Below are 24,543 nucleotides of genomic sequence, written 5' to 3'. Positions count from 1 at the left end.
ATTTAAATAAAAGTAATTGTTTTCTACTCGAGGGAGAAGCAAGGATATGATCCTGGGGGCCACAGTCTTGGTAACCAGGACCCTGCCCCAAGGCTGTACTATTGTCTCTTTCTGATTTCTTTTGGGGGGGGAGGGCAGGGGTAATTAGGTTATTTATTTATTAGTGGAGGTGCTGGGGATTGAACCGAGGATCTCCTGCTCAAGCAGTCTACCACTGAACTATACCCTCCCCTGCACTATTGTTTCCTGATTGTCCCTCCCTTATTAATTGCTCAACATTAATGAATCTTAAGACATGTCTATATTAATTAAACCAGTAAGCTTAAGCTAGCTTCAAATACCAGGTATAGATTCAGTGCTGAATATTTTTTAGATCACATGAAACTGATTTTCATCCTAATCAGTTTCTTTTATATTTCTGAGTATTTATATAAGCATTTAATTTTCCTTAAGCCAATCAAAAAGAACTTTGGCGGTGCCACGTATCTATAACACACATAATGATACATACAAACACACAAACATGGACTTATCAGTTATAAGATACTGGATTCAAATTGGATTTCTGGCAGGGGGAACAAATCAAACTTGCCTGTCTAGATAGCTGAACATTTTTGCTAACTTCTTTCTTTTTATCTCCTGTGGCATGTTTCTCCTTTTTGACAAATTAGCCTATTTTGCAGGGTTACAGTTTTGTGAACTTCTTCCTGGAGAACGACTCAGAAGCCAAACGTAATTATAAATTTTAATTGCCAGAGTAAAGTAAAGACAGTAAAATCAATAGCTTCAGCTTTAATAATGAGCCTGGGGCTGGTAGCAGTGGCCAGTCGGTCAGGTTTGCTGACTGTCCTAAGAGCAAGCAGCAAGCATAAAGCCAAGAGTTAGTTAGCCTAAGTGCAGCCATTGTATTATTCCTCCTTCAATATGACCCCTTATAAGATCAAGAAGGAATGATACCTGTTAAGTTGTCTTGTTGGTGCTAGGAGAGGGTTGCTCTTTATGGCTGAGCAAGGATTCCTGCCAATGGGGAGGTTATGTTGATACATGATGCAGATACACTGCACAGTGAGGGGAGAGAGGAGGCCAAAGTGAGACAGGAGGGAAGGGGGCAGGGCACAGCCATTCAAGGAATGACAGCCATTAACACCAAAATAGTGGAAGGTTCAACTCCCAGTTGGCCTTGAGGATTAAGATGGTGGGAGATTTGACTTCTACAAGACCTTGAGCTTCATTATATGCTCATTGTAACATATTAGCATGGTGATTAACATGCCCACAGGTGCCATGACAGTCCCAAGGCTAACCATAGAAGGTCTAAGAGTGGACTGTAGCCAAATTCCTGGGAATCCCAGCTCCTTCCCCAGGGTAGCTGGAATAGTCCTCCTACTTATAAGCATGTGAAGCTACCAAGCCCATAAAAACTGGCAACACCGTGCCTCCTGGCCTCCCTTTTTGCTTCCTCCTCTTTGGAGATGGGCCCGCTCTCTGTCTATGGAATGTGTACCTACTTTTACTTTTACCTGAGCACCCAACCCCCACACCTCTTGGCCTTTCTTGTGCCTTCTGAAACAGCCTACACTCTATGCGTTATGTATCTAAATAAATCTACCTTTACTCAACTGTGGCTTGCTCTTGAATGCTTTCCTGTGCGAAGCCAAGGACCCGCATGTCCCAGAGACTCAACCAAGACCTGGGACACGGCCCTCCTCACCCCCCAAATCCATTTTTCCTGCATCAAAAAGGCAATGAAGAATTTTTTATATTTAAATTTTTCTTGTCTTGCCATAAAATATGAATTTTATTTCACAGAAGTGGTATTTGTCTTTCACGGACTTCACTTAGATGATCATCTCGAGGTCCATCTGTGTTGCTGCAAATGGCATTATTTCATTAAAAAAAAAAAACGAGTAGTATACTAAGAACTGTTTTGAAATCAGAAGGAAAAATCATAAGGATTCCAGGAGTCCTCAACTAATGAAACGGTTTGTGTTCTGCTTCTTTGAGAGCAAAACACACTTTTCTATAGACGTATCAGTAACTCCAGTAAAGAGATAACACATTCTGGACAAGTCGCTGCCCATCCTAAATCAGGGAGGAAAAGAGCGCTGGGAAGAGGCAGGTGGAAGCTGATTCACACGTGATAGCATCTCCCCCGGCTTGTTTTCTGCGGTCCTGTGCGGTACAGAGTCCCGCGGGGGACGCATGCGCGCTGGGCGCCCCTGAACTACAATTCCCAGAATGCCGCGGGGCACCCCCTCCTGGCGGGGATAGGGCCCCGGGCGCCTTGGGTCAGGCTCATGGCTTCTCCTAGCAAGGCTGTCATTGTCCCAGGCAACGGCGGCGGGGATGTGGCCACGCAAGGCTGGTACGGCTGGGTGAAGAAGGGGCTGGAGCAGGTAAGAGGCGCGCCTCGCGCGCTGGGAGGTCGGCCTGGAGCTGGGGCGGGGCGGGGGCCCGGGGACTGAAGTTTGAACGCGCGACCCCTCCCCGCACCCTCCGCTTGCACGGAGCCCTGTCTATTTTCCTTCCTCCCCTGGTGCCCTGGCTTAAACTCCAAGACTAGTGGTCAGAATTGGGTTGGTGAAACTGCCTGGTGGATTTGTCTGAGGGCTCCGAGTACAAGGCGCCTCATCTTAGAGCTAGAGGCGAGCCCCCTCCCCGTATGTCCTGCGGAGTCAGATTTGGGACTTCTAGGTAATTCAACATGTTTTTTCTGCTCCCTGCTTCAGATTTTTAAAATTTCAGTATGTAATATTATTATATACAAATAACATAAGTAACATTTATGTACATTCTGGAGCATAATGTAATGAATCCCAGAGAATCCATCACCAAACTGAAATCTAGAAAGAACATTATTACCAGTACCTTCGAAGCCACCTATGTGTCTGCCCATCCCATTTCCCTGCCATCTGAAATGTGTTTTTTCATTTGCTCCGGTTTTAAAAATTAATGTACTTTTGCAACCTGTGTGTGTATCCTTTAAACAATGCGTTGTTAAATTTGGCTTCTTTGTGAGCGTTGTAAGAATGACATCTTACTCAGGGTTGTCTTGTGCATGTTGATTTTTTTTTTAATACCGCTTCCTTAACCAGGCAATACAACTGCTTCCTGAGTTGCCAACCTTTAGAACTCTAGAGCTGATCTCCAGAATGAAATTGCAGGCTTGTGGCTAAAAGCCATGGCCAAAGCTACAAACCAAAAGCTCAGGGCTGGAGCTGTCCGAGTGGATGGGGTTTCCACTTTCTGTAGCACGTTTCTGTAGCTCATTACCTACTCCCTGGAGCAGTCTGATTGGCTCCAGGTCAGTTTGTCTAGACCCTCTTCACTCATGCCCTCCCTAAACGTATATGCCACCGGCGATAAGAGTAGGTGTGCAAGTGTACGTACACACACACACACACACACACAGACACATCCATCTACAGAGCTGGCTAGATAGAGAACTCCAGACAGATGGAGGTTGTGAGGAGGGATTGTATACTCATGTGTAATCCTGTTGCCCCTTAACCCACTTCATTTCATTATATAAGCAAATACTTACTGGATTCATAAAGATCTTATCAGATGTCTCACTTCTTATTAGCAAAGTATTAGTTGTAATTAAGCTCTGTATTATAGCTTTTTTTTCCCCCTCATGTCATAGATACCTGGTTTCCAGTGTTTGGCTAAAAACATGCCTGACCCAAGTAAGTTTTTTAAACGTGTTTTTGAAAAGCCTCCTCTTGTCGGGTTTTGATTTTGCCTTTTTACAGGTAGAGAACAGGGATAGCCCAGTAGAGAAGCCAGAGGGAACACGTACCTCAGTGAAGGATGGCACGGATTTGGGGGAGGAGGGTGCAAACCAAAACACATTACAGAGGTTCTAGTAAGGATCAAGAAGAGGACCTGGGCTCGGTAAAACTTAATTTTCAACTCTGTAAGCAACTTGATTTTCCATTCCATAAGTCAGATATTTTCAGGCAAATTTGATGGGTAGGGGGAGGGTGCAGCTCAGTGGTAAAGCGCATGCTTAGCATGCATCAGGTCCTGGGTTCAGTCTCTAGTACCGCCATTAAAATATAAATACGTAAACAAACAAACAAACAAACAAATAACACCTAATTACCCCCCCCCAATTTATGGGTTTTTCATTTGAAGCAGGATAGGATAAAACATTGCCTTATCTCTATGAGATCCTCATTTTAAAATGTAACACTGCTCCTTTTGTTCTAAGTATGTCTGTGACTTGTCTCAGGAATTTACTTTTCTGGGAAGAAAGAATATATATGGCCATGAACTTGAGTGATAGTATTGTTAAGAGTTTTTTTAAAAAAATTTTTTTTAAGTTGGAAAGTTTACATTAAAGCTTCAGATAAATACTTTATTATTTCCTTGGTTTTTTCTTATAAGAGCATAGTTTAAAAAAAAATAAAAAACTATATACCAGAACTACAGATCTGAGTCTTTTGAACAGCAACACACGGCTTCGGCTCTGTTAAAGCAGCCCCGTGTCTCACTGTGGTCCTGCGCCGGCTGAGTGTCCTGTTAGGAAGGAGGGGCAGCCTTAGACTAAGACCGTCCCTATCAAGTGACAGACTTTCTTCCCCCTGAACCTCAGTCACAGCTCGGGAGAGCATCTGGCTGCCCTTCATGGAGGCGGAGCTGCACTGTGACGAAAACACCATCATCATAGGCCACAGTTCCGGGGCCGTCGCGGCCATGAGGTGCGGTCCCTGTTGAATTGTCATCTGCTCTGTGGGCTCCGGCCGAGCTCGCCTGGGAAATTTGGGCACATCTTAAGTTTCCACTGCAGAGGAAACAGTGCTGACCTCAAAAGTGGTAACGTAATCTGTCCTAATTCCTTCCTGGTTCAGTTAATGGATTAAAAAATACCTTTGCTCAGACTGGGTTACAGTGATCCTTCTGAAACAGAAGAGCCTCCCATCCCCAGCGGCTTCCCGTCACCCTCAGAAGAAGTTCTCAGCCTTCAGGGCCCCCTGCTTACCCTGATGTCATCTCTACTGTTCCCCCTCCACCGCCCCCAGCCTGGCCTACACAGCGCAGCACAGGTCCTCGGACGTGCCGCGCGTGCACCAACCTTAGGCCTGTGCTTGCCCTGTTCTCCCTGGGGCTCTCTGTCCCTAGATACCTGCACGGCTCTCTCCTTTTTGTCTCTCCTCAAATGTCCTCTTTCAGTGAGGCCTTCTGCAATCACTCAGTGTGAACCAGCAGCCTCACCCCGTTGAGTCTCATCCCCTGTATAGCTTATAATGCCCCTTATTATCCATAACACTTCTCCCAATCTGCTATCCTGTTGATTTCTCATCTGTCTCCTGCCAATAGGATGCAAGCCCCTTGAAGATGGGACTTTGTTCACTCTGACCCTGAAACCCTGGTGCCTACAAGAGTGTCTGGCACATGGTGGGTGCTTGATAAGTATCTGTTGGAGGGTGGACGCTGTTACCCCACCCCCAGCCCTCAGTCTCAGAATTCACAGCACATCCCTGGTGCTCTCCACTGGAACATCACCTCTCTCCCTTTAGGCTTATGAGGCCTAGAGGGTAAGGACTTAGCTGGCTGAATAAGCCTCTTAGGGTTGGGTTTCTTCCATATTTGCTAGGCTGGATGACAAAGGATTATAGTTTTTGTCTAGCCTGTTGTCCCAAGCAGTCCCTCAGGATGTCACATGAACTGCTTGTCAGAGAAATCTTGCCAAATTCCATAACCTTTCAGCCACACCAGTCAAAGCTATGAGCATAATGCTTTGCAATGTGCACCTACAGAATCAGGGTACAGTCACAGTGTTTATAAGCTGCCAAGGGTTATCTGGAAAATGAAGAAATCCTTTTATGCGGAAATCTGTACCAACTCAAGGCCAGATGAATTTTTCTCAAGCCACTGACTATTTACGATGTGCCTTCTTTTAAAGACCCATGGAATGCGGGGAGGGGATAGCTCAGTGGTAGAGTGCTTGCCTGGATACATGGGGTCCTGGGTTCAACCCCCGGTACCTCCATTAAAATAAAATAAATAAACCTAATTACCTGCCCCTCAAAAAACAAACAAGACCCCTGAAACTTATTGCAGGATTGCATCTTCTAAAAATTAACTTCTAAAGTTAAGGTAGGCAAGGAGAAACCAGATGCCAAAACCATGGGGTGTAAGATCACAGGGCAACAGGATATTGACACAACCACAGAGGACCACCCCACAGATGACTTATTTATCACAAAGGGGAAATCATGCCTTTGCAGTGGAGAGATCTGAGGGGTATCACTTTAAGAAATCAGACAATCTCACCAGTGATGTGACAGCCTAGCTCCCTGGGCCCTGATGTGAGGGAGTGGGAAGGACCCAGCATTGCCTGTGTAATGGTCCTGCCCAAAATGTTTAACCGCGGCCTGAGCCTGAGGAAACAGACAAATTCAATTTAGGGGTAACGTGCAAGATAACTGGTCTTAAACTCTTCAAAAAGTCATTGTCATTTAAACACAAAATTTAAAAGTAACGGAAGAGTCCTGAAACCAAATGTATGATCTTTGACTGGATCTAGGGTTGAAAAGCAGTTTTAAAGAACATTTTTGGTACAGGTGGCAAAAAACAATTCCAGGTAATCTCACTGTCTCAGTGTTTCATGTACCAGGTGTGGTTTTATAGGAGAATGGCCATGTTCTTGGCATACGTGCTCAAGTATTTAGGGGTGAAATGTAGCAAAAATGAATGAATCTAGGCGCCTGTTGTCCTTCTTTTTGGTACATTTGAAATTTTTCAAAACAAAAGGTTGGGGGAAAAAGTTTAGGTCCAGGAACAAAACATCAACCGTAAATCTTGCCTGGCACGAAGGCCTCCTGAAAGTGTTAGCGTTCTCTGTCCTTCCGTAGCCTGTCTTTGCCGAGTGAGGGAGCTGTCTACACGTGGTTAGCTGAGTGTCTACTTGCCAGGCACTGTACTTAGCATCAGGGTCACCAAAATCAAGAAGACTGAGACCTGCCCTTAAGGGATGCCCTTGGGGGAAACAGATACAATAGGACACAAACAAGTAACACAGTGCAAAGCGGAGTGTGCGGAAAAGAGGCACAACTCTGGGATGATACAGTCACAGACCACTCGCATCCATCACCTGGATTGGGGGAGGGGTCCTGCCTTAAAGTGCAGGTTCCTGGGCCTCACTCCCTCCCAGTCATCTGGATCAGATGCTCTGGGGCAGAGCCTGGGAATCTGTACGGTAACCAACCAAGTAGTGTCAGTGCACACTAAAGGTAGATTAATGCACACATGGAAGAATGACTACACTTTGTGTGTTTATTCAGAAAGGATTACATTAGAGGTTTGAAAAATGAGAAGAAACTCAGGTAGCCCAGGCGAGGTAAGTGCTGGGCTTGCGGTTCTCCGGCTTCCTAGCTCTTTCTTGTTCTAGCCTCAGCAGCACACGCTCCCTGTGAGCAGAATCGAGTGGGTTCTCGGGAGGCTTGCTGACTTTCTGGTGATCAGATTCAACATTAAACACCAGCTGCCACCGTTCCTCTCCCTCCAGGTACGCAGAAACCCATCAGGTGTACGCCATCGTGTTAGTGTCTGCGTACACGTCCGACCTGGGGGATGAGAACGAGCGTGCAAGCGGTGAGTCCAAAGGCTGAACCCCCGGGAGAGCCCCTCGAGTCACGGGGCTGTGGGTTCAGGTCACTAGACGCAGGCTCAAAAAAATCTAACAGCGTCTGAGCAATGTTTACCACCCAGCTTTAGATAAGTTAGGTGCTTGCCAGTGGTGGGCCACTTCCTAATCCACAGTCTAGACCTGAACCCCAGAGGCCTGGCTTTACTTGAGCCACGTACTCCCCCTTCACGGGGAGCTATGGTATCAAGCCCCACGGATTCGAAAACTAGAGAAAGGCCTCCAGCTGCACTGAGGCTCGGGTTCTTTGTGTCTCGGCAGCGTCTGCACCGGCGCGGCTGGGGTGGAAGTGGCCGGGGCACTGACAGCTTCTATGTTTTCTCACAGGGTACTTCAGCCGCCCCTGGCAGTGGGAGAAGATCAAAGCCAACTGCCCTCATATTATGCAGTTTGGCTCCACCGATGACCCCTTCCTTCCTTGGAAGGAGCAACAAGAAGTGGCTGACAGGTTGGAAGCCAAATTGTACAGGTTCACCGACCGCGGCCACTTTCAGAACACGGAGTTTCACGAGCTGGTCAGCGTGGTCAGGTCCATGCTGAGCGCGCAGGCGTAGACGGCGTGGCACCTGCTGCCGGGCACGTGGGCGTGGGAGTGGGGCAGCGATCAGACTAGTTACAGACCGCAGTTCTCAGGTGACTGCTGGACACACAAAGCGGGTCAAATTGAGTTCCAAAGAAGCCTAAAAAACACACAAGTTTCCACGTTCAAACTAAATTAAAAACAGCATTTTCATTTTCTATAGACTCTGCATCGCCTCAAATTGCTATGACCTAAAGCAGTATTTTTCCCATTTGATAAGGGACATGGGACAGCTTAACCACCCTTATCTGTCCAAAGTGAATAAGACAGAAATGAAACCCAGGTTTCCTGACTCCCAGTGCAGACTAGGTCACAGCCGACCTGGTCAGTGTAAGACCAGACTGGTGAGGATTAGGGCGACGTGGAGAGCTCCTGCCGTGCTGTCTGGATTGTTGCCATGTGGGAATTCAGCAGCGTATTGCCAATTTCCTGATTTTTCAAGGAAAAAAAATTCATATGGTGGTTTTTGTATTTAGGGCCTATGAGTGTATGTATATATGTATAATCCATATGTACATGAATTATGTTCAGTCCATAAACATATGGGGTCTGTTAGTTGGCAACTACAGTGCAAGTACAAAGTTTGCAAACACCACAAGGCACACAAAGTCCAAGCCGTCCTTTGTGACATCTGCTGCTTTGCTTAGACAGGAGCTTAAATGGTTCTCTGTAAAGCCGAGAAACGGACACAGTGTCAAAGGATGAAATCATGGGAACAATTTGGATTTTGTTACGAAGTCTTAAATATTGTTCAAACTCATCTTTCCATCCCTCAAATTTTGTTCTGTGAATGTTCTACCTCTGTAACTTCCAAGGCCTTTCGGAGCTCTTTCTGCATCATTCCATGATTTTTCCTCTAATCATACTCCCTCAGAAAAACCCTTCTTCATTTCCTAACATTTCTGGGCTGTTACGATCCCCAGTATTCTCTCTAACCATCCCCCGCGAATTTACACCTGACACTTGCTGTGACGACATGAATGCCCTGTTCACACCTGATGAAGATTCAGAGCCATCACTTTAACCTGAAAAGTCTTCTGATTTCTAAATGTGCTCAAAGCCAGGAGAGCTTCTCTAAACTTCTAGCAGCAGTCCTCTTAGGGGACGGGAATTTGGGAGGCACGGTGTGCTGGACATCTTTTTCACGTTATACACCTGAGGGTTATTTGAGTTTGTTGCACTCAATGTGTATTACTTTTATCATTAAAAATAAAGATAAACAGCTTATTTGACAAGTTAGTGAAACGCAAAGTAGATAAATCAGTTGAATAATGTTTTTAGAGAGGTTGTTTTTTAGCATTGATTTGACCATGCCTATAATCAAAGTTTGATTCTATTTGAATTATTTGGAAATAGTAATTGTTCTGCTTATTCTCTGCCTTTTTTTTTTTGGGAGTCCCTTCTTAAAAAAATCACAAACTTATACCAATAACAGTTCATAATACTTTGTTGTTTTCTTCCTCCAAAAAAATAAATATATGTAATTGAGAAATAATTAATTTCGATATTCTTCATTCCTTTAAAAATAACTTGAGTACAGAGCTATATGATTGTTGAGTTGTGCCGCCTAGTTTGGTAGGCGGTAACCATAGGGAGCTATAAAACATTCTGTTCTTCATTCACAGAAGCCGCGTTTCAGGTGCTCACCAGCCAGGGGTGACTAGTGGCTACCTTACTGGGCAGCAGATACACAGCATTCCCATCCTGATAGAACAGCACTGGTCACGTGTTTTATTCTTCTCTCACCCACCATCAAAGTAAAATTAACTCAATGTGAATTCACTTCTGTTTCATGGAATAATCCCACATGAACTGTCCATTTAAACCATCACATCATGGCCCCTCATGATTCTGTGTTTGACTCTCTACAGATCATTATAAAGCAGAGAGGGGCCTTGATAGACACCAGGGAGTATCTGTTTTCAGGAAAGCAAAGTACCTTACTCTAAATGGAAGTAAACTGTAAGGGTTAGGGTTTCACTTAACAATCTGATTTTTTGGTGGTGGTGTAAGTCTAGAGCCTGCAATTTGTTCTGGTCACGATCTTCTCCTGTAGGGGAACTATCCACGTGATTGTCATCAGAGGTGTTTGTATTTTTAAATTATTGTCTCTTCATAATGTTGAGAATGAAAGACAAGCTAATGGAAAAAAATTTAAAGGGGCTCTTTATCCTGGGAGGCAAGGAATACTTTGTTTTAGCCATTGATTGTAAGCTTTAAAAAATCTCTGGTTATTAACACATAATGCAAAGTCTGTATTTAAAACATAAACGAGCTCCTTCTTTCTGCTTCTAAATCTCCTTCAAACTCAGTTTCCTCCTTACATAAGGCTGCGCCACTGCGACAGGCCAGGTCCCAGGAAGGACAAGTGTTCCTCGCCCCAGCTGTCACAGAGGGTGGACCGGAAGCCCTCTGCAGCTTGAGGTTCCCAGACTCTTCTGTGTCTTACACATATCCAGCACTTGAAATTCAGGGTCTTTGTTGCAAAGCACTAGTGTCACCAAATGCTAATTCTGTAGAGCTGGCCACAGTTTATCTGGTTCTTAAAAACGGGTTATGGGCTGAATTTTATTTTACTTACCCCATTTATCTCAAAATAACCCTTAATGCTCGTTCTCCAAACTGGTGTTTGAACTCAGGCCCCAGGAGAAGCCTTGCTTTCCTTGGTTCCATGCTTTTGGCCTGGACGCAGAAACTTAAGTGGCGTTACAAAGTGGAAATACAACAGCTGAGATCCTAAAACGGCCTGTGGCTATGTTCTGTGCAACAACACATCAGGGAACCTGTTGTTTTCTATGCAGCTGAAGACGGACTGAAAGTGTTACTAGAAATGAGGACAATTATAATGGCTTTCTGCTTAGTTTAGACCTATTACACCATGATTTATGTAACAGAATAAGGCAGGAAGGGTATAGCTCAGTGGTAGGGTGCATGCTTAGCATGCACGAGGTCCTAGGTTCAATCCCCAGCATCTCCATTTAAATAAATACATACACACATACCCTAGTCCCCGCCTCATGCCCCCCAAAAAGAACAGAATAAGGAAAGGAAACAAATCTAAAACAGGATAAGAAAAGAAGAATTTCCCCCCAAATAGAGTGAGTGGAGAGCAATGGATTATGTTTAGTTTTAATTTTAATTAAATAAGAATCTGGGGGGAAATTCTAGCAAATAATACAGTTGAGTTACAGTGTGAAACCTGTAAGACTTGAACAAAGAAGGACAAGTCAAAGTATTCCCTTTAGGATGAGAAAGATTAATATTTATGCACCGAAAACATATCCTTTACAATGGTCGTCATTTGGGTGTGAGGTAAGTACAGAGGCATAATCTTCTAAAGGAATATTTCCGACAAAAAAGAATCCAGTGTGTGGAAAAGGGGTCTGCACTCTCCCTCCCACTCAGGCTCCAGGTGTGCGTGCTCCCCCGCTACTCCTGCTCTCGCCATTTTAAATTTCTTCTCAATGAAACCACTGAGAAAGCAGAAAACAGAAATGGTGAGAGTGAGCCATTATTCTTATTTATAAAGAATAAATAACTTTGAAACAGGTATTTAAAGCTCTAGCCGTTAGCGCGGTACTTGGCGAGCGTGGACTTGCTGGCTGCTTTTCCCGCGAATCATCAGAAGTCTTGACAGCTTCCGAAGGTGGTCTTCCAGATGTTACAAAGTATGTTATTCACAGAAGAATGGATTTCACTACTAACCTTACCTGCTTCACATTCTGTTCTCTACTCTACCAATATAAATTTAGTCTTCATAGATAACAAAATATTTTTTCATAGCAGCAAGTCTGTATCTTGAAGTTTGCTTTCAAGGGAATTTGATGTCCCAACATGAGTTAAATTATGTGCTCCCAAAGGAACTTCATTTGCAAAATGTCATTAAAGTTTGTAGCTCTCTGTTAAAATTCGAGCCACTCTGTCATGTAGACACAGTTAGACGGTGAAATCTCACCCCCTTCATGGCAGTCGTCAAAAACCTTTAAAAAGGAAAGAAGTTAATATTCAAATTGGAGTTTTAAAATTATTAATCATAGGTAATGTCTTAAATATCAGCTACAACTAAAATTCCTAACGAAATATCCAAGACCCAACTGTTTATTTATAAGCAACATTAAAAACAAAGCTTTCTAACCGAAAGAGGTTAGGACTGTATATGAGAACGTACTGTGATGAGACCTGCGCTGGGATCACACAGTTAGTGAGGGACCTCCTACTGCAGCATTAAGATGACCAGGTTCACCTGCCTCCTGGGCAAAAGGCCACCAGCAGGTAACGGGGACAGGAAGGGACATCTATACACACCAGTGACTCAATCTAGACTAATAAACGTTTCATGTTTAGCTACCTTCCTTTTTGTGAAGGATGCTGAACAGAATTCCCAACAGGTTACCCTTTTTCCTAGGAGCTGAAACCAGGGCATAGAGCTCGTGCGTGCAGACAATAAAACGCAGACTAGCGGCCGGAGAATATAAACACCACGAAGGTTGGGGCAGCGCCCGCAGCGCCCAGGCAGCCGCGTAAACTACCTGGGGGTGACTGAGGGGAGGTGCCGGGGTACAGCCCGGGGTAAAGAGCATCATCTCGGTGTGAGGGTGGGAGTCCTGGTCCTATGGCTAGGCTATGCTCTGAGGTCTTCCATGGGCTAAGTTCCCGCAGGCTTAACGGGAAATTACACCACTAGTTCCAAAGAACATGAGGATTAAATGAGATGCATAAATCTTCAAGAACACGTCTGGCCCATTGTAGGTTCTCAACAAATCTCCTTTCCCTCCCTACTCAGGTTAAATGATTAGCCCGCATCAAAAATTGTCCATTTCAGGGCCAAGAGCAGAAAACAAATTTCCTTAACCTGGTTATTCTAAGAGTGCAAGGTGATGATTTGTTCTTTAAAGGTCTGCCATCAAGGTGACATGGGGCTTGGAGCAGCTCGTGGTCAACCCTGAGTTTGAGCCAACCAGAGTGTGCTTGCTGGTACATCAAGTGGCATCTGCCCTTGGTGCTAGGAAAGTGCAAAGTGAAGCCACTTTAACTCACGGGGCAGAGTCCGCAGGGGGCCCGGACCAACCCCGTGGGCGGGATGACTGGGTTGACTGCCCGGTACAGTTTCATGTGTCCATCCACGCTGCCGACGGTGCCTTCCTTCGCAGCGATGATAGTCATCTCCACTTTCCCATCGTAAATGAGTGTATTCAAGATGGTTTCAATGTCCTCCATGGACAACTCTACCTAAAAACGGATTATGTTAGAAAGGGCACAAAAAGGGCAAGGAGACATCCTTTTGGAGGGTGTTAAAAACAGTGAAAGGTCACAGTTCCTTGGCGAAATGGGAAGCATTATGCTGGAGAGCAACTGAAAGCAAAGTGGCTGAATGGCGGCCCAAGTTCGCACAGACCACTGAGATGCAGCGACAGGACTTGGAGCTCATGCTGAGCTGGACACCTGCTGATCCCCTCGTAAGTTAAAATCTAGACGGTTGTTGAGTAACATTTCTTTGGCAAGAGTTGGATGGAGATTTATAAAATGCTTAGGCAGAAAGGTACTTTAGACATCAGATAGTCCAAATTCCTGGTTTTTCATAAAAGAGATCTGGAGGCCAGGAAATGAAGACGACGTGTCCCCACGGCTACTTCAGTTCTTATCTGATGGTGAAAAGCACCCAGCTCAGTGTCTGTACACATCTTCAAAAGAATGTGCTGACACACCACTTACATCTCATAAGGAGAAGAGTAGCCATAAATGACAACTGATACGGTGAATGATGTTTGGCACATATGTTGAAATGTCCCCAAGAGAGTCAACAACTTATCAGAACAGACTTGAGCCTTGGTTGTGCAGTGCACTGCCAGGCCTTCCCTTGGCTGCTCTGTGGCCCGGGCTCAAGTACGTCCAGTTCAGAAAGTGCAAACAGCAATGACAGCCTTTGCCTAACTGCCTTAGGACAGTACTTTCTCGAAGTGGTTTCTTCAAGGAGGTACACAGATATCACCTGAAAAAGGGTCTGGGACAGATGTGTTTGGAATACACTGAAATGATATCCCTGTGATGAAGAATAAGTTTTAAAAAAGTAAGATGCAAATTGGAAACTTTTGAGTTCCCACCTTGCTGATCCCCAATTCACAGATAAACTTCCACACTTCATGTGATGACGCAAATGAACTATTCCTTTGTATCATTGGATTCTGTTTGCTTTCTCGTGCTGTTTCTGCCTGTAAGGGTAGAAACATAAATTTCAGGAAGAATACTGGTATTTTCTGAATACAACCAATACAGAGTGAAATCAACAGCAGAACATATTTTGTCTAGTAAAAATAACCCATTTCAACATTTTCAATTCCTATAAAATATGATATTCAAGATTAATCAATCATTATGAAGAAACTTAAAAAAATATTTGGGGCTGTGTCTCCTCAGTGATGCCTCACCTTGGTTTGTAGGAATTTAAAACACTGTTGGTTAAGCACCTCTACAAATTCGGATTCAAAATCCTGGTCACTGTACCAGGCTCCCCCAGTCACAGACCGGTCTGGCTGCAGGTTATAGAGCATATATACCTTCTTTTTTGAGGCCTAGGAAAAAACGTGCACAGCAGACAGTTAAATCTCCCAGAACAAAGACTTAAAAAAACCCAAACATCGTATTTCAGAGAAGTTTTAGATTTACAGAATTACTGGGAAGACAGTACCGCGTGCATGTTCCCTTGTGCTCGGCTCCCCCGTTATTAACATCTTACGTTCAGAGAGTACATTTGCTACAGTTAATGAACTGTATTGATGTCATTATTGACTACAGTATATATTTTATTTAGATTTCCTTAGTTTTCCCTAATGTCCTTTTTATGGTCTGGGATTCTATCTGGAATACTGTATTACACTTAGTTGTCTTGTCTCTGGAGGCAAATTTTGCTTTTGACAGTTTCTCAGACTTTCCTTGTTATTGATGAACTTGCCAATTTTGAGAATTAACGATGAGGTATTCTGTAGGATGTTCCTTAATTGGGATTTGTCTGATAGGACTGGAAGAAAGACGTAAATGCCCTTCTCATCACTTCATCTCGAGGAACCTGATCATCACCAGGTGATGACTGTCATCAATATGACTTAGCAGCGTTGACATTACTTTTGATCACCTGGTTTGACGTAGCGTTTCTCACTTTTATTCATTGCAAAGTTGCTTTTCTTCCTGCCCTTTCCACATGTGGAAAGAAGCCACCACGAGCAGCCCACACGTAAGGGCTGGGAGTTATGCTCAGCCTCCTTGAGGATGGAGTATGTACATAAATGATTTGGAGTTGTTCTGCATGGGAGTTTTGTCTATTCTCCCGTGTCTACTTATTTATTCAAGCATTTATCTGTATCAGTGTGGACTCATGAATATTTATTTTATACTTTGGGTTACAATCTAATACTACTTTAGTTTGAAACCTTGAAAACGTCATGCTAAGTGAAACAAGCCAGACACAAAAGGCCACACAGTGTATGATTCCAGGTACAGGAAATGTCCAGCACAGGCAAATCTACAGACACAGAAAGCGCATCAGTGCTTGTCAGGGCCTGGGGCTGGGCGGCTGGGGAGTGACTGCTGGTAGTCGCATTCTGGGTGATGAGAATGCTCTAAAATTAGAACAGTGTGATGGCTGCACAGCTCTGTGAATAAACTGAAAGCCACCGAATCAAATCTCAGGAAAGCTCTTCCTAAAAATAAAGACGCAGAAGCACGACTGTCACAGCGAGGCCAGGCACGGGTATGTGGGGACTCGCTATTTTCTCTATATTTTGTATTTGAAATTATCTTTGTAAAATATGGAAGAGAAATAATATCCTAAACGAGGGAGCGGTAGTGATACGGCATACATATCACTGGGAAGTAAAATCACCATGAGTATCAAATTCTCACATGTGAATTCTATGCTCAAGCACACGTTAGTCTAGGGGAATCGCAGCTCCTCTGATGCCTGAATCAGTGAAGCCAGCAGCAGCGTCCCTGATGGAGCCGCTCTGGAGCCCCTGCAGGATGCAGCCGGGGAGGGGGAGGGGGAGGGGGAGGGGGAGGAGGAGGAGGAGGAGGAGGAGGAGGAGGAGGAACACCGTGCACTGGCACAGACACTCCCCCAGGCGGAGGCCTTCCTCTGACTTGTTCACTAATGTGTTCCAAGCACCCGGAACAGTGCCTGGCACATAACAAATGCACAACAGGTATTTGTTGAATGAGTATCTAAAATACCTGGTTGAAGTAAATTATCTTACATACCACAAAATCCAGGAAAAATGTTAATGATTCCAAACATTCTGGCTTTTTTTTTTTCTTCATAAATATGGGCAACATCTAACACTGTGCCATACAAAGCCACTTTTTAAAAAAAGAATTTCTTTTTATTTAAATTGGATTTTATTTTTATTTTATTTTTTATGGTGGGGGAAGTAATTAGGTTTATTCATTTACTTTAGTTTTGGAGGAGGTACTGGGGATTGAACCAGGACCTCGTGCGTGTCAAGCACGCACTCTACCACTTGAGCTGTACCCTCCGCCCCAAACATTCTGCACTGAAGAGTAAAGCAGCCTGAGATTTTTTCATGGGTAAGACAGTGAGAGTTAACTAGTAGTGACATGTCTAAGCAGCATCTCCAAACCATCCAACAGGAACTAAGTTTTTAAAAATCTTTGATCAGTTGTTTTAAATCATGACATAAAGTAGAGTAGAGTGCATGCTTAGCATGCACGACCTCCTGGGTTCAATCCCCGGTACCTCCTCTAAAAATAAATAAACCTAATAACCTCCCCCTCCTGCCAAAATAAAAAAGAATTAAGTAATGTAATAATAAATAAATAAAATATTAAAAAAATTTTTTTAAAGGAAGAAATCATGACATAGCTTACAGAACAATAGAACCCTGAAAGATACTTGGAGCCATATATGCACAGTGAACATTCAGGAGAAGAAAAGAGAAAACTACTCACTGCCACAGACTTAACAGCTTTGATAAGCTTTTTACTTTCCAAGTTCTTTAGAATTTTGTTAATTTCTGTTAATGGCAAGTTGCTTTTGTATCGAATATCTCTGCTCCATATTCCTATAAGAGAGTAAAGTAAAGTAACTTGAACACTGTAGGATTTGAGTTTCTTTTCCCATTGCATATATCTCACTACAAATCTAGCAAAATACATGTATATGAATATATCCTAGAGCGAGCATCGCTACAGGAATAATGACTTAGAGGCACAAATCTCCGATAAAGGAACAAGAACATGCAAATAATACAAAAGTTATATGTTCTGTTTTCTAACTGGAAATTTCTTGGACTGCTAGTGTGGCACCTTTTAAAAGTCACATGAAAAGGACATTTTTTGTAATGGAAGAAAAATCTTGAATGTAACTGAATTAACTTACATTGTCTTTTCCAACCCTCCTACATCCCAACCTTTTCTCTGTAAATTTCACTTTAGATTGCAGATGGGAAAAACATACTTAAGTTTGGGCTGGGGTCAGCTGCCATCCTCCATGCAGAGCAAGAAAACCCCTTTATGAGAGCATCTGTGTGCATGGATTTACAGAGGTATATTTGGAAAACAGATTACAGTTCTTGGAGACAAGAAGAGCCTGTGTGGAAAGCTATGACTTTTCTTTCAAAGAAGGAAATAAGTGTTATATGTAAAAGTATTTTGCTGTATTTTCTTCCCAACGTAGAGGCATAATGAGATAGGAAGGTTTTTTTTTTTTTAATAGAGAATGACTTCTTCATGTTTATTTTTAAAATGTTTATTTAACTTCCTAACATTAAAACAAGTATATGATTTCAGGTTACATCATAATTGTCTGAGCTAGTATCAGTGACTCAGATAGATCCTAAACTGTAATAAGACAGCTCAGCTTCAGTTCTTCAGGGGCGACAGGAGAGGAGCAAGCAGCTGCTCAGGGACCTCCATCAGACGTGGCCACGCGGCACAGGCAAACCTCGGGTTTTTGCAAAATCCAGAGAGATGTTACTACCCACAGTTTACAGATAAAAGCAAGGAGGCGTCCAGTAAGGCTTTTGAAACTTAGAAGGTGAGGATTAAAAAAAACCTTAAGTTTTAATTTATTCATTTTGAACAGATATTACATTCACATGGTTGAGAGTTCAGAAGTTTCTTTCCCTCCCGTCCTACAGCCATCTAGGTTCTGCCTCCCTGGAGGCAGCAGAGGCACCACTCCTGGGTGTCCTTCAAGCGTGTGTACATATTATGTGTGTGTGTGTGTGTGTGTGTGTGTACACACACACACACACACACACACACACACACAAAGGATATGTATGTTATCTGTTATATTTTCCTCTCCTTTTAACACAAATGGCAGCATCCACTACAGACTGATCTGTATCCTGGGAAGCCAGGAGCTCCTATATCTGGTCCCAGGGACAATGCTTTTTCTGCTTGTTCCTCCACATGCTTACCTTTATTTCCTGCATCCTCTATGATTTGATATACTAGTTTTTCTTGGTTATCTGATCCTTTCATTTTACTGCAGGGGAATAAAGTCAAATTAAAAAGGCAAAGAGGTACAGGATAATCTAATAATCTACATGACTACTTAAATGAATTCACAAAGTCATCACATTGACTTATTTACCAAAAGAAGGGCTTACCTTAAAAAGAATGAGACAGGGCTGTATGTACCAGAATGAAAAGATGTCCAAGATACAGTAAGTGAAAAAAACAAGTTGCAAAACAGTATGGATAGCATGATTCCATTTTTGTTAAAAAAAAAAAAAAAGAAAAGAGATTATATATAAATATATGGTATATAAATATATAATCACCTATCTGTATTTATACACACCTATAAGAGAGGAAAGGATCTATACCAAGGAAGAGCAGCTGCCTCCGGGAAATGGGACTCATGATGGGAGGTGAGATGAGGCAGGACAGGGTGATGTGACGCAGCTCTGTATTGGCTTTTTTCCCCAAATATACGTTACTTTTATAATATTAAATTTTTTCTTAAAATAAAAAATTAGGTGCTTACCCAGCATTCTGAGAATCCTTTATTCTATACAGAAGGCCTGTATTGCTCCTTAAGAGATCCAACTGACCCTAAAGTTTTTTTAAAAAAGAAAATAGCAGTGAATTATTTTGGAGATGTATCAAATCCAGTGACAAACATGAATGCATTCTTCAATATTCTACGCACGCAAACTAAAAAGTCCTACCTCCATGGTTACTTATCAGTTCTTCACTGGAGACAATCATACCACGTGATGCTTTTTTTTTTTTTAACTTAGCTCTTTATCTCCTCATTTCCCAAAATATTAATACCTAACAACTTTCTACATGCTAGACCCGGCTTGGTTATATGATCAATGCATAAAGAAGTTTAAACAAGCAACTTTAGAATAATAAATAAAAATCCATATTCAATTCAAGTAAATTCAATAAATATATATAATATAAATAAACATAATAAAATATAATTTTTCTTAAAAAGTTCAAATAAAGGCTACACATGCAAAAATATTTTATAGCACAATGACTAAATAAAATTCACAACGTTAATAGTAACATTTACTGATACGTGTGATTTCTGTAGTGTTACAAGAAAATTGGGCAGAAAGGTCAATCTACAAATAAAAGGCCTGTGGTAGATCTGTTTTTACACAGATCAAAAGTAAAATAAAGCACGTCTGCCATGCTCCTGCGTTTCCCTGGGTCTGAACTTAAGCGACCCCAGCTGGCTGTGCGGCGGGGCTACACGCAGCTCAGGAAGCATGGCTAAGAGAGGCCCCATTCCCGAGGGTTAAGGCTGGGCAGACCCGTGACTTGGAATCACGTTTACATGTGGACGAACAGCAATACTTTCTCTCCCTCCCCTGACCCCCTAAGTGGCAAATTTGAACCACAAAGCCCAATTTGGAGGCTCCATTCAGTTGTTCAATTCAGCTGATGAACATTCACTGAACACCTGTACTGTGATAGGTGTTTGGAGAGGACAAACAAGAATTCTAAAAGAGAATGACACAGCTAACTTCAATATCATCTGCTCGGCGTTAAGACAGAGGTAAAGGTAAGTAAAGGGCAGGATGGACTCTCCGAGAAGCTTTAGCCCAACCTGGGGGTTCAGGGAGGCTTCCTGGAGACGACAGCAGAGATGAGTCTTGAGGAAAGGGAAGAAGGGCCTTCTGAGCAGGGGAGACAGCAGGAGCAGAGGACCTGAGGCATGGAACAGCACGATGTGCCAGGGAACTGAAACCACTCTTCCTGCTGTTCTGATTGGGTGATTTCCATTATCCTTCGAGATCACATATGTGTTCTTCTGTGCCCCTGGTCTTAGCTATTATTAGCTTCTAGTGTGTTTTCCATCTCAGTTATTGCATTCTTCAGCTCTGACGGGATCCTTTTATATTTTCTAGTTCCTTGTTAAAATTCTGTGTTCATCAATTCTTTGCCCAAGGTCAGTTAGCATTTTTATTATTAATTCTTTGAATTCTGTATCTGGTAAACTATTCATCTGTTTCATCAGATGTCTTTTCAGGTTTTTTTTTTCTTGTCCTTTCACTTAAATTCCTGTCTTCTCATTTTGTTTAACTTTCTCTGTCTCTACGAAATTATGTGAACAGTTATCTATCCCAGTCTTGAAGGGCTGTCCTGGTGTGGGAGCGTTCCCGTGCAGTCTGTGTGTGCTCTGTAGCTTTGGTGGGAGAGCTGGATCTGAAGCTAGCTCAGGTCACCCCTTCCCACAGGCGTGCCGGCAGCCATCACCTCGGTGGGAGGCGGGGATGGAGACGGAGGGGCTAGAGCCAGAGCCAGGCGTGAGCCAGGGCTTCTCCTATGCTCAGTGGCTGTCACTGCCCTATGGGGGATGGGATCACAAGTCCGCAGGGTCAGGTCTGAGCTGGTTCCATTCCTGTTAAGTGTGCACTCTTCCCACTCCTGGCTCTGGTCCCTTCGACCCAGAGCGGAGCAGTGCTGAAGCAAGAGGGGCCAGGGCATGCGCAGGGATGGTCCTGGCGTGCTAGTCAGAGCTCCAGACAGCTCCCGGTCTGCTGCCTCTTAGAGCACCAGCAATGGCTGTCCTTATCCCGTCCAGATGCAGTCCAGACTTCCCCTGGATTTCCCCTCCACGTGCGCCCTCTCCTGTGCAATGGCAACCTTGGCCCCAGTGAGGAGGTGTGCCGGAGCTGGAGGAGCCGGGGCCTGCCACTGTGCAGCAGTGGGACACCAGCCAGAGCCCTGGGCAGTTTCCATCTGCCTCCTCCACCGGATTCATGGAAGTAAGCAAGTATGTGCATGCTATTCATGTGACACGTCTTGGTTTCTTACAGCCCTCATGTAAGTCCCACTGGTTTTCAAAACAGCGAAGGGGACTTGTTTTCCCGGTGATGGATCCCAGGGCTGGGGTGCCCAACCAGTGGTTCAAACCAGTTCGTCTTCAGAGAGGATCTCTAAGCCCATGACATCCCCCTCCTCTTCTGTGTCCCCTCCTAGGCGCGCAGGTCCTGACCTGATCACTTCTCCTCCCTTCCTCCCTGACTTCTGTGGGTCTTTCTCTACAGCTTTGGTTGTAGCTGAGTCCTCCTGGCAGTCCCCAGTTTGTTTTCAGTGAGAGCAGCGCCACAAGCACGTGTATTTTTGATGTGTTTGTGGGGGAAGGTGAGCTCAATGTCCTCCCACTCCGCCATCTCCATCTCCTCCCCAGCTGCTTGTTTTTATAAAGTTTTAATGGAACACAGCCACACCCATTTATTTCTGCGTTGTCCATGGCTGCCTTCCTGTAGAGCTGAGTAGTGACAGAAACCATATGGCCTGCAAAGCCTAAAATATATCCTGTCTGGCACTTTGTACAAAAAGTTTGCCAACCCCCAAGCTAGAAGGTTGAAGAGAGTGGTTTAACAGAAGGTTCGCCTGTCCTCAAACCTCCATACCCAGAGCTCTTAGAAATCCAACAAAGCCGGTCGATTTAAAAAGCAAATTAGTCTTCAGATGAGTCCTTCTTGCTGCTAAGACCACACTGAACTGCTCTCAAGACACGGGAGTTTTGATGATGGGGGAAAGAAAGGAGAAACAGGTAGATTTAGAGTGTCAGGTACCACTAAGTGGGGTGTTTGGGGACAGCTGGAGAAGAATGATATTATGGCCTCAGGGTCTTAAGAATAGAAGAAGCAAGAGCAGGGAGAAGAGCTTCACTAAAAATCCTACTGCAGTGTCACTGCGGGCTGGGCCTGCACGTCCTCCCAGAGGCCCAGCGCCGCTGACTTTCATCTGGGCTCATTCCTGCCTCTAAAATGCTCAGAGTGAGGCTGTGGAGAGTCAGACCCTAACAAACTGGCTCTGTGATGAGTCACAGAAAAATCAAGGCAAGGGGATATTTTACAGGGAATGGCCAATACCAGCAGTAGGAAGCAAACAGAAGGTGAGGACAGATTATGCCTATATGTAGATGTGTGCCCTTGTGTATCTTAGTGACAATTAGGTTAATAAATATAACAGTTAATATACATTTATTTCATTTGTCTTGTAAAATGCATAATTATTTCTTCTTTCCTCAATTCAGGGAGTCTGGGCTGTTTCCTGGTTTGGAGTCTCATCAGTCACAACACAACACATGTTTGAGAATGGTTTCATGACTATATAGCAGGAAGTGATAACAGTCACGACATATAAGTAACTACATGAACTAGTTGGATTCACCTTACCATGGACAACAGTCTATTGATGGCCACTGCCCGTTGCTGGGCTTCAATATGAGGCATTTCATTCTGAATTACTTGGTCTGTGATTCCATGAGGAAACTGGTGACATAATTCTATAATCCTAGGAACAAAGGCATTAATGATATTCAAGTTTTTACCTATTTCAAGAGGCATTAGAGGAAAAAAACAAGCAGAACAGTTTGAAACTGTCTTTCACAACTGGCAAATAATCTGCGTTTCTATTTCTACAGTGGTTCTGAATGAATGCATGTTAAAATTGAGGAAGATGCTTCTGAAATACGTATTTTCATTATTACTGTATTTAAGAGAAGCACTTCTTTCCCTTACTAATATGAACTTTAAAATAGAACAAAAGTCAAATGAAAACACAGAAAAACATATTACAGCTGAGGCTTCAATTTTCTCAGATGGAACAGTATGACAAAGTTAAGATACAGAGCCTTAGGGAGCCGGAAGTCTGTAAGCAGGAGGCAAATCAAACACTTCGGGTGGGAAGTCAAAATTTGTTATGACAATTCATCACAACTGGGGCCTGCTTTTGGAATTAGCCCTACCAAACAAAAATAAACCCAGATCTTCAACTTGCCTTACGTGTTATTTATAACAGTTTGAGAAAGTTGGGGTGTTTTAAAACTATGTGGTAACCTAAAAATTGCAGTGCACAGGTAGAGAATATAAAATGGGGAGAGGCTTTGGGTGCTCTAAAATCTTCACTTAAACAGCTCACTGAAATCATCTGGCCTATGTTGCTTCACAATCGAAAACTGCACCCTAACTTCGGTCAAACGTTCTGTGGTGGGAGTTCCCTTGGGGACAAGGGCGATCCTGGATCCGAACGTGCATCCACAAGTACTACGGGGGAAAAGCCGAGCGTTCACTCTGAACGTCCATCGCCTTCATGTGGGAAGGAAGTGCATTAGCACCGCTTTGCTAACAGCACTAGGTTAAGGTCAGCTATACAAACTTGCACGCTGTCAAACTCGTTTTTAACTTACTGAGATTCCTGCATCCCAGGGATGGGAGGAGGGTTCCAACCCCCTGCGCGCTCACCGAATTTACGCAGGTGTCTACCGGTGGTCCCGGAGAAGGGGCCCAGCACCTTGCCCGGGTTCCAGAGCCGGGAACCGAACCTTACCCACTGAGTTACCTGTTTTCGATTTCTACCGGGTCCGCGTCGGGCGGCTGCACCTTGACCTTCACCTCAGCCATGGGGGCGCAGTTCCCGGCCCCTGGGGGAAGAGACGCTGGGAGCGGCAGGACAGCGAGCCGGGGGATCCGAGAACCAGCGAAGACAGCGCCTGGCTGGCGCAAGGGGCCTTCTTCTCCGTGTCGCAGCCGGTCCTTCCTTGCCTGTCGCGCTGAGGTGGCCAAGCCGCGCCTGCTCCGCCTCCATCACGCTCGCCCCTACGTTTTCTTATTCTGTTTTTTCCTGAATGTCACTGTCTGTCGAACGACGGGCCTGGTTCTCTCATTCTGAGTTGGGACGCCACCTTCTAGCACTTTCCAGCCTCTGTGAAAGCCCGTTCTCGGACGCCCTCGGTGAAGCCTGACGGAAAGAGACCGAGGCGGGTACCAGTCTCCGAGCCTAGCGCAGGGGCGGGGCTAGTTGCTAAGAAGCCGGC

General features: G+C 44.1%; 2 protein-coding genes across 3 annotated transcripts; one reads left to right on the top strand and one right to left on the bottom strand.

The window, feature by feature from the left end:
- Positions 1–2,257: 2,257 nt before the first annotated feature.
- On the top strand, positions 2,258–10,505 carry RBBP9 (RB binding protein 9, serine hydrolase). The gene is made up of 5 exons (XM_031434302.2): positions 2,258–2,396; positions 3,647–3,689; positions 4,601–4,706; positions 7,517–7,602; positions 7,982–10,505. Exons 1-5 carry the CDS (start codon positions 2,298–2,300, stop codon positions 8,206–8,208), a joined length of 561 nt encoding a protein of 186 aa, XP_031290162.1. The 5' UTR covers positions 2,258–2,297; the 3' UTR covers positions 8,209–10,505.
- A 969-nt stretch (positions 10,506–11,474) lies between these two features.
- On the bottom strand, positions 11,475–24,508 carry POLR3F (RNA polymerase III subunit F). Of its 2 annotated transcripts, XM_031434301.2 has the most exons (10): positions 24,069–24,508; positions 22,904–23,021; positions 19,240–19,307; positions 18,860–18,880; positions 18,668–18,735; positions 17,193–17,305; positions 14,660–14,803; positions 14,336–14,443; positions 13,272–13,463; positions 11,475–12,214 (listed from the first exon to the last, which is right to left on the bottom strand). In XM_031434301.2, the coding sequence occupies exons 1-10, from the start codon at positions 24,128–24,130 to the stop codon at positions 12,137–12,139; spliced, it is 972 nt and encodes a 323-aa protein (XP_031290161.1). In that variant the 5' UTR covers positions 24,131–24,508; the 3' UTR covers positions 11,475–12,136. The 2 variants fall into 2 exon arrangements, with proteins under 2 accessions (XP_031290161.1, XP_010984389.1); XM_010986087.3 differs by lacking the exon at positions 18,860–18,880 and having other exon boundaries at positions 24,069–24,507.
- Between the last annotated feature and the right edge of the window lie 35 nt (positions 24,509–24,543).

Source organism: Camelus dromedarius, chromosome 18 (assembly GCF_036321535.1).
Source record: "Camelus dromedarius isolate mCamDro1 chromosome 18, mCamDro1.pat, whole genome shotgun sequence".
Lineage (NCBI taxonomy): Eukaryota > Metazoa > Chordata > Mammalia > Artiodactyla > Camelidae > Camelus > Camelus dromedarius.
This window is presented reverse-complemented; position numbering and strand designations above follow the sequence as displayed.

What these genes read in the sequence shown, in the direction of transcription:
- RBBP9 (XM_031434302.2), top strand. Translation starts at nt 2,298, where the DNA reads ATGGCTTCTCCTAGCAAGGCTGTCATTGTCCCAGGCAACGGCGGCGGG. An exon ending in TAAAAACATGCCTGACCCAA is followed by an intron (nt 3,690 to 4,600) that starts GTAAGTTTTTTA and finishes CCTGAACCTCAG; the next exon opens with TCACAGCTCGGGAGAGCATC. An exon ending in GGGGCCGTCGCGGCCATGAG is followed by an intron (nt 4,707 to 7,516) that starts GTGCGGTCCCTG and finishes CTCTCCCTCCAG; the next exon opens with GTACGCAGAAACCCATCAGG.
- POLR3F (XM_031434301.2), bottom strand. Translation starts at nt 24,130, where the DNA reads ATGGCTGAGGTGAAGGTCAAGGTGCAGCCGCCCGACGCGGACCCGGTA. An exon ending in AAGGATTCTCAGAATGCTGG is followed by an intron (nt 18,881 to 19,239) that starts GTAAGCACCTAA and finishes TGGTACATACAG; the next exon opens with CCCTGTCTCATTCTTTTTAA. An exon ending in AGAGGATGCAGGAAATAAAG is followed by an intron (nt 17,306 to 18,667) that starts GTAAGCATGTGG and finishes ACTCTCTTATAG; the next exon opens with GAATATGGAGCAGAGATATT.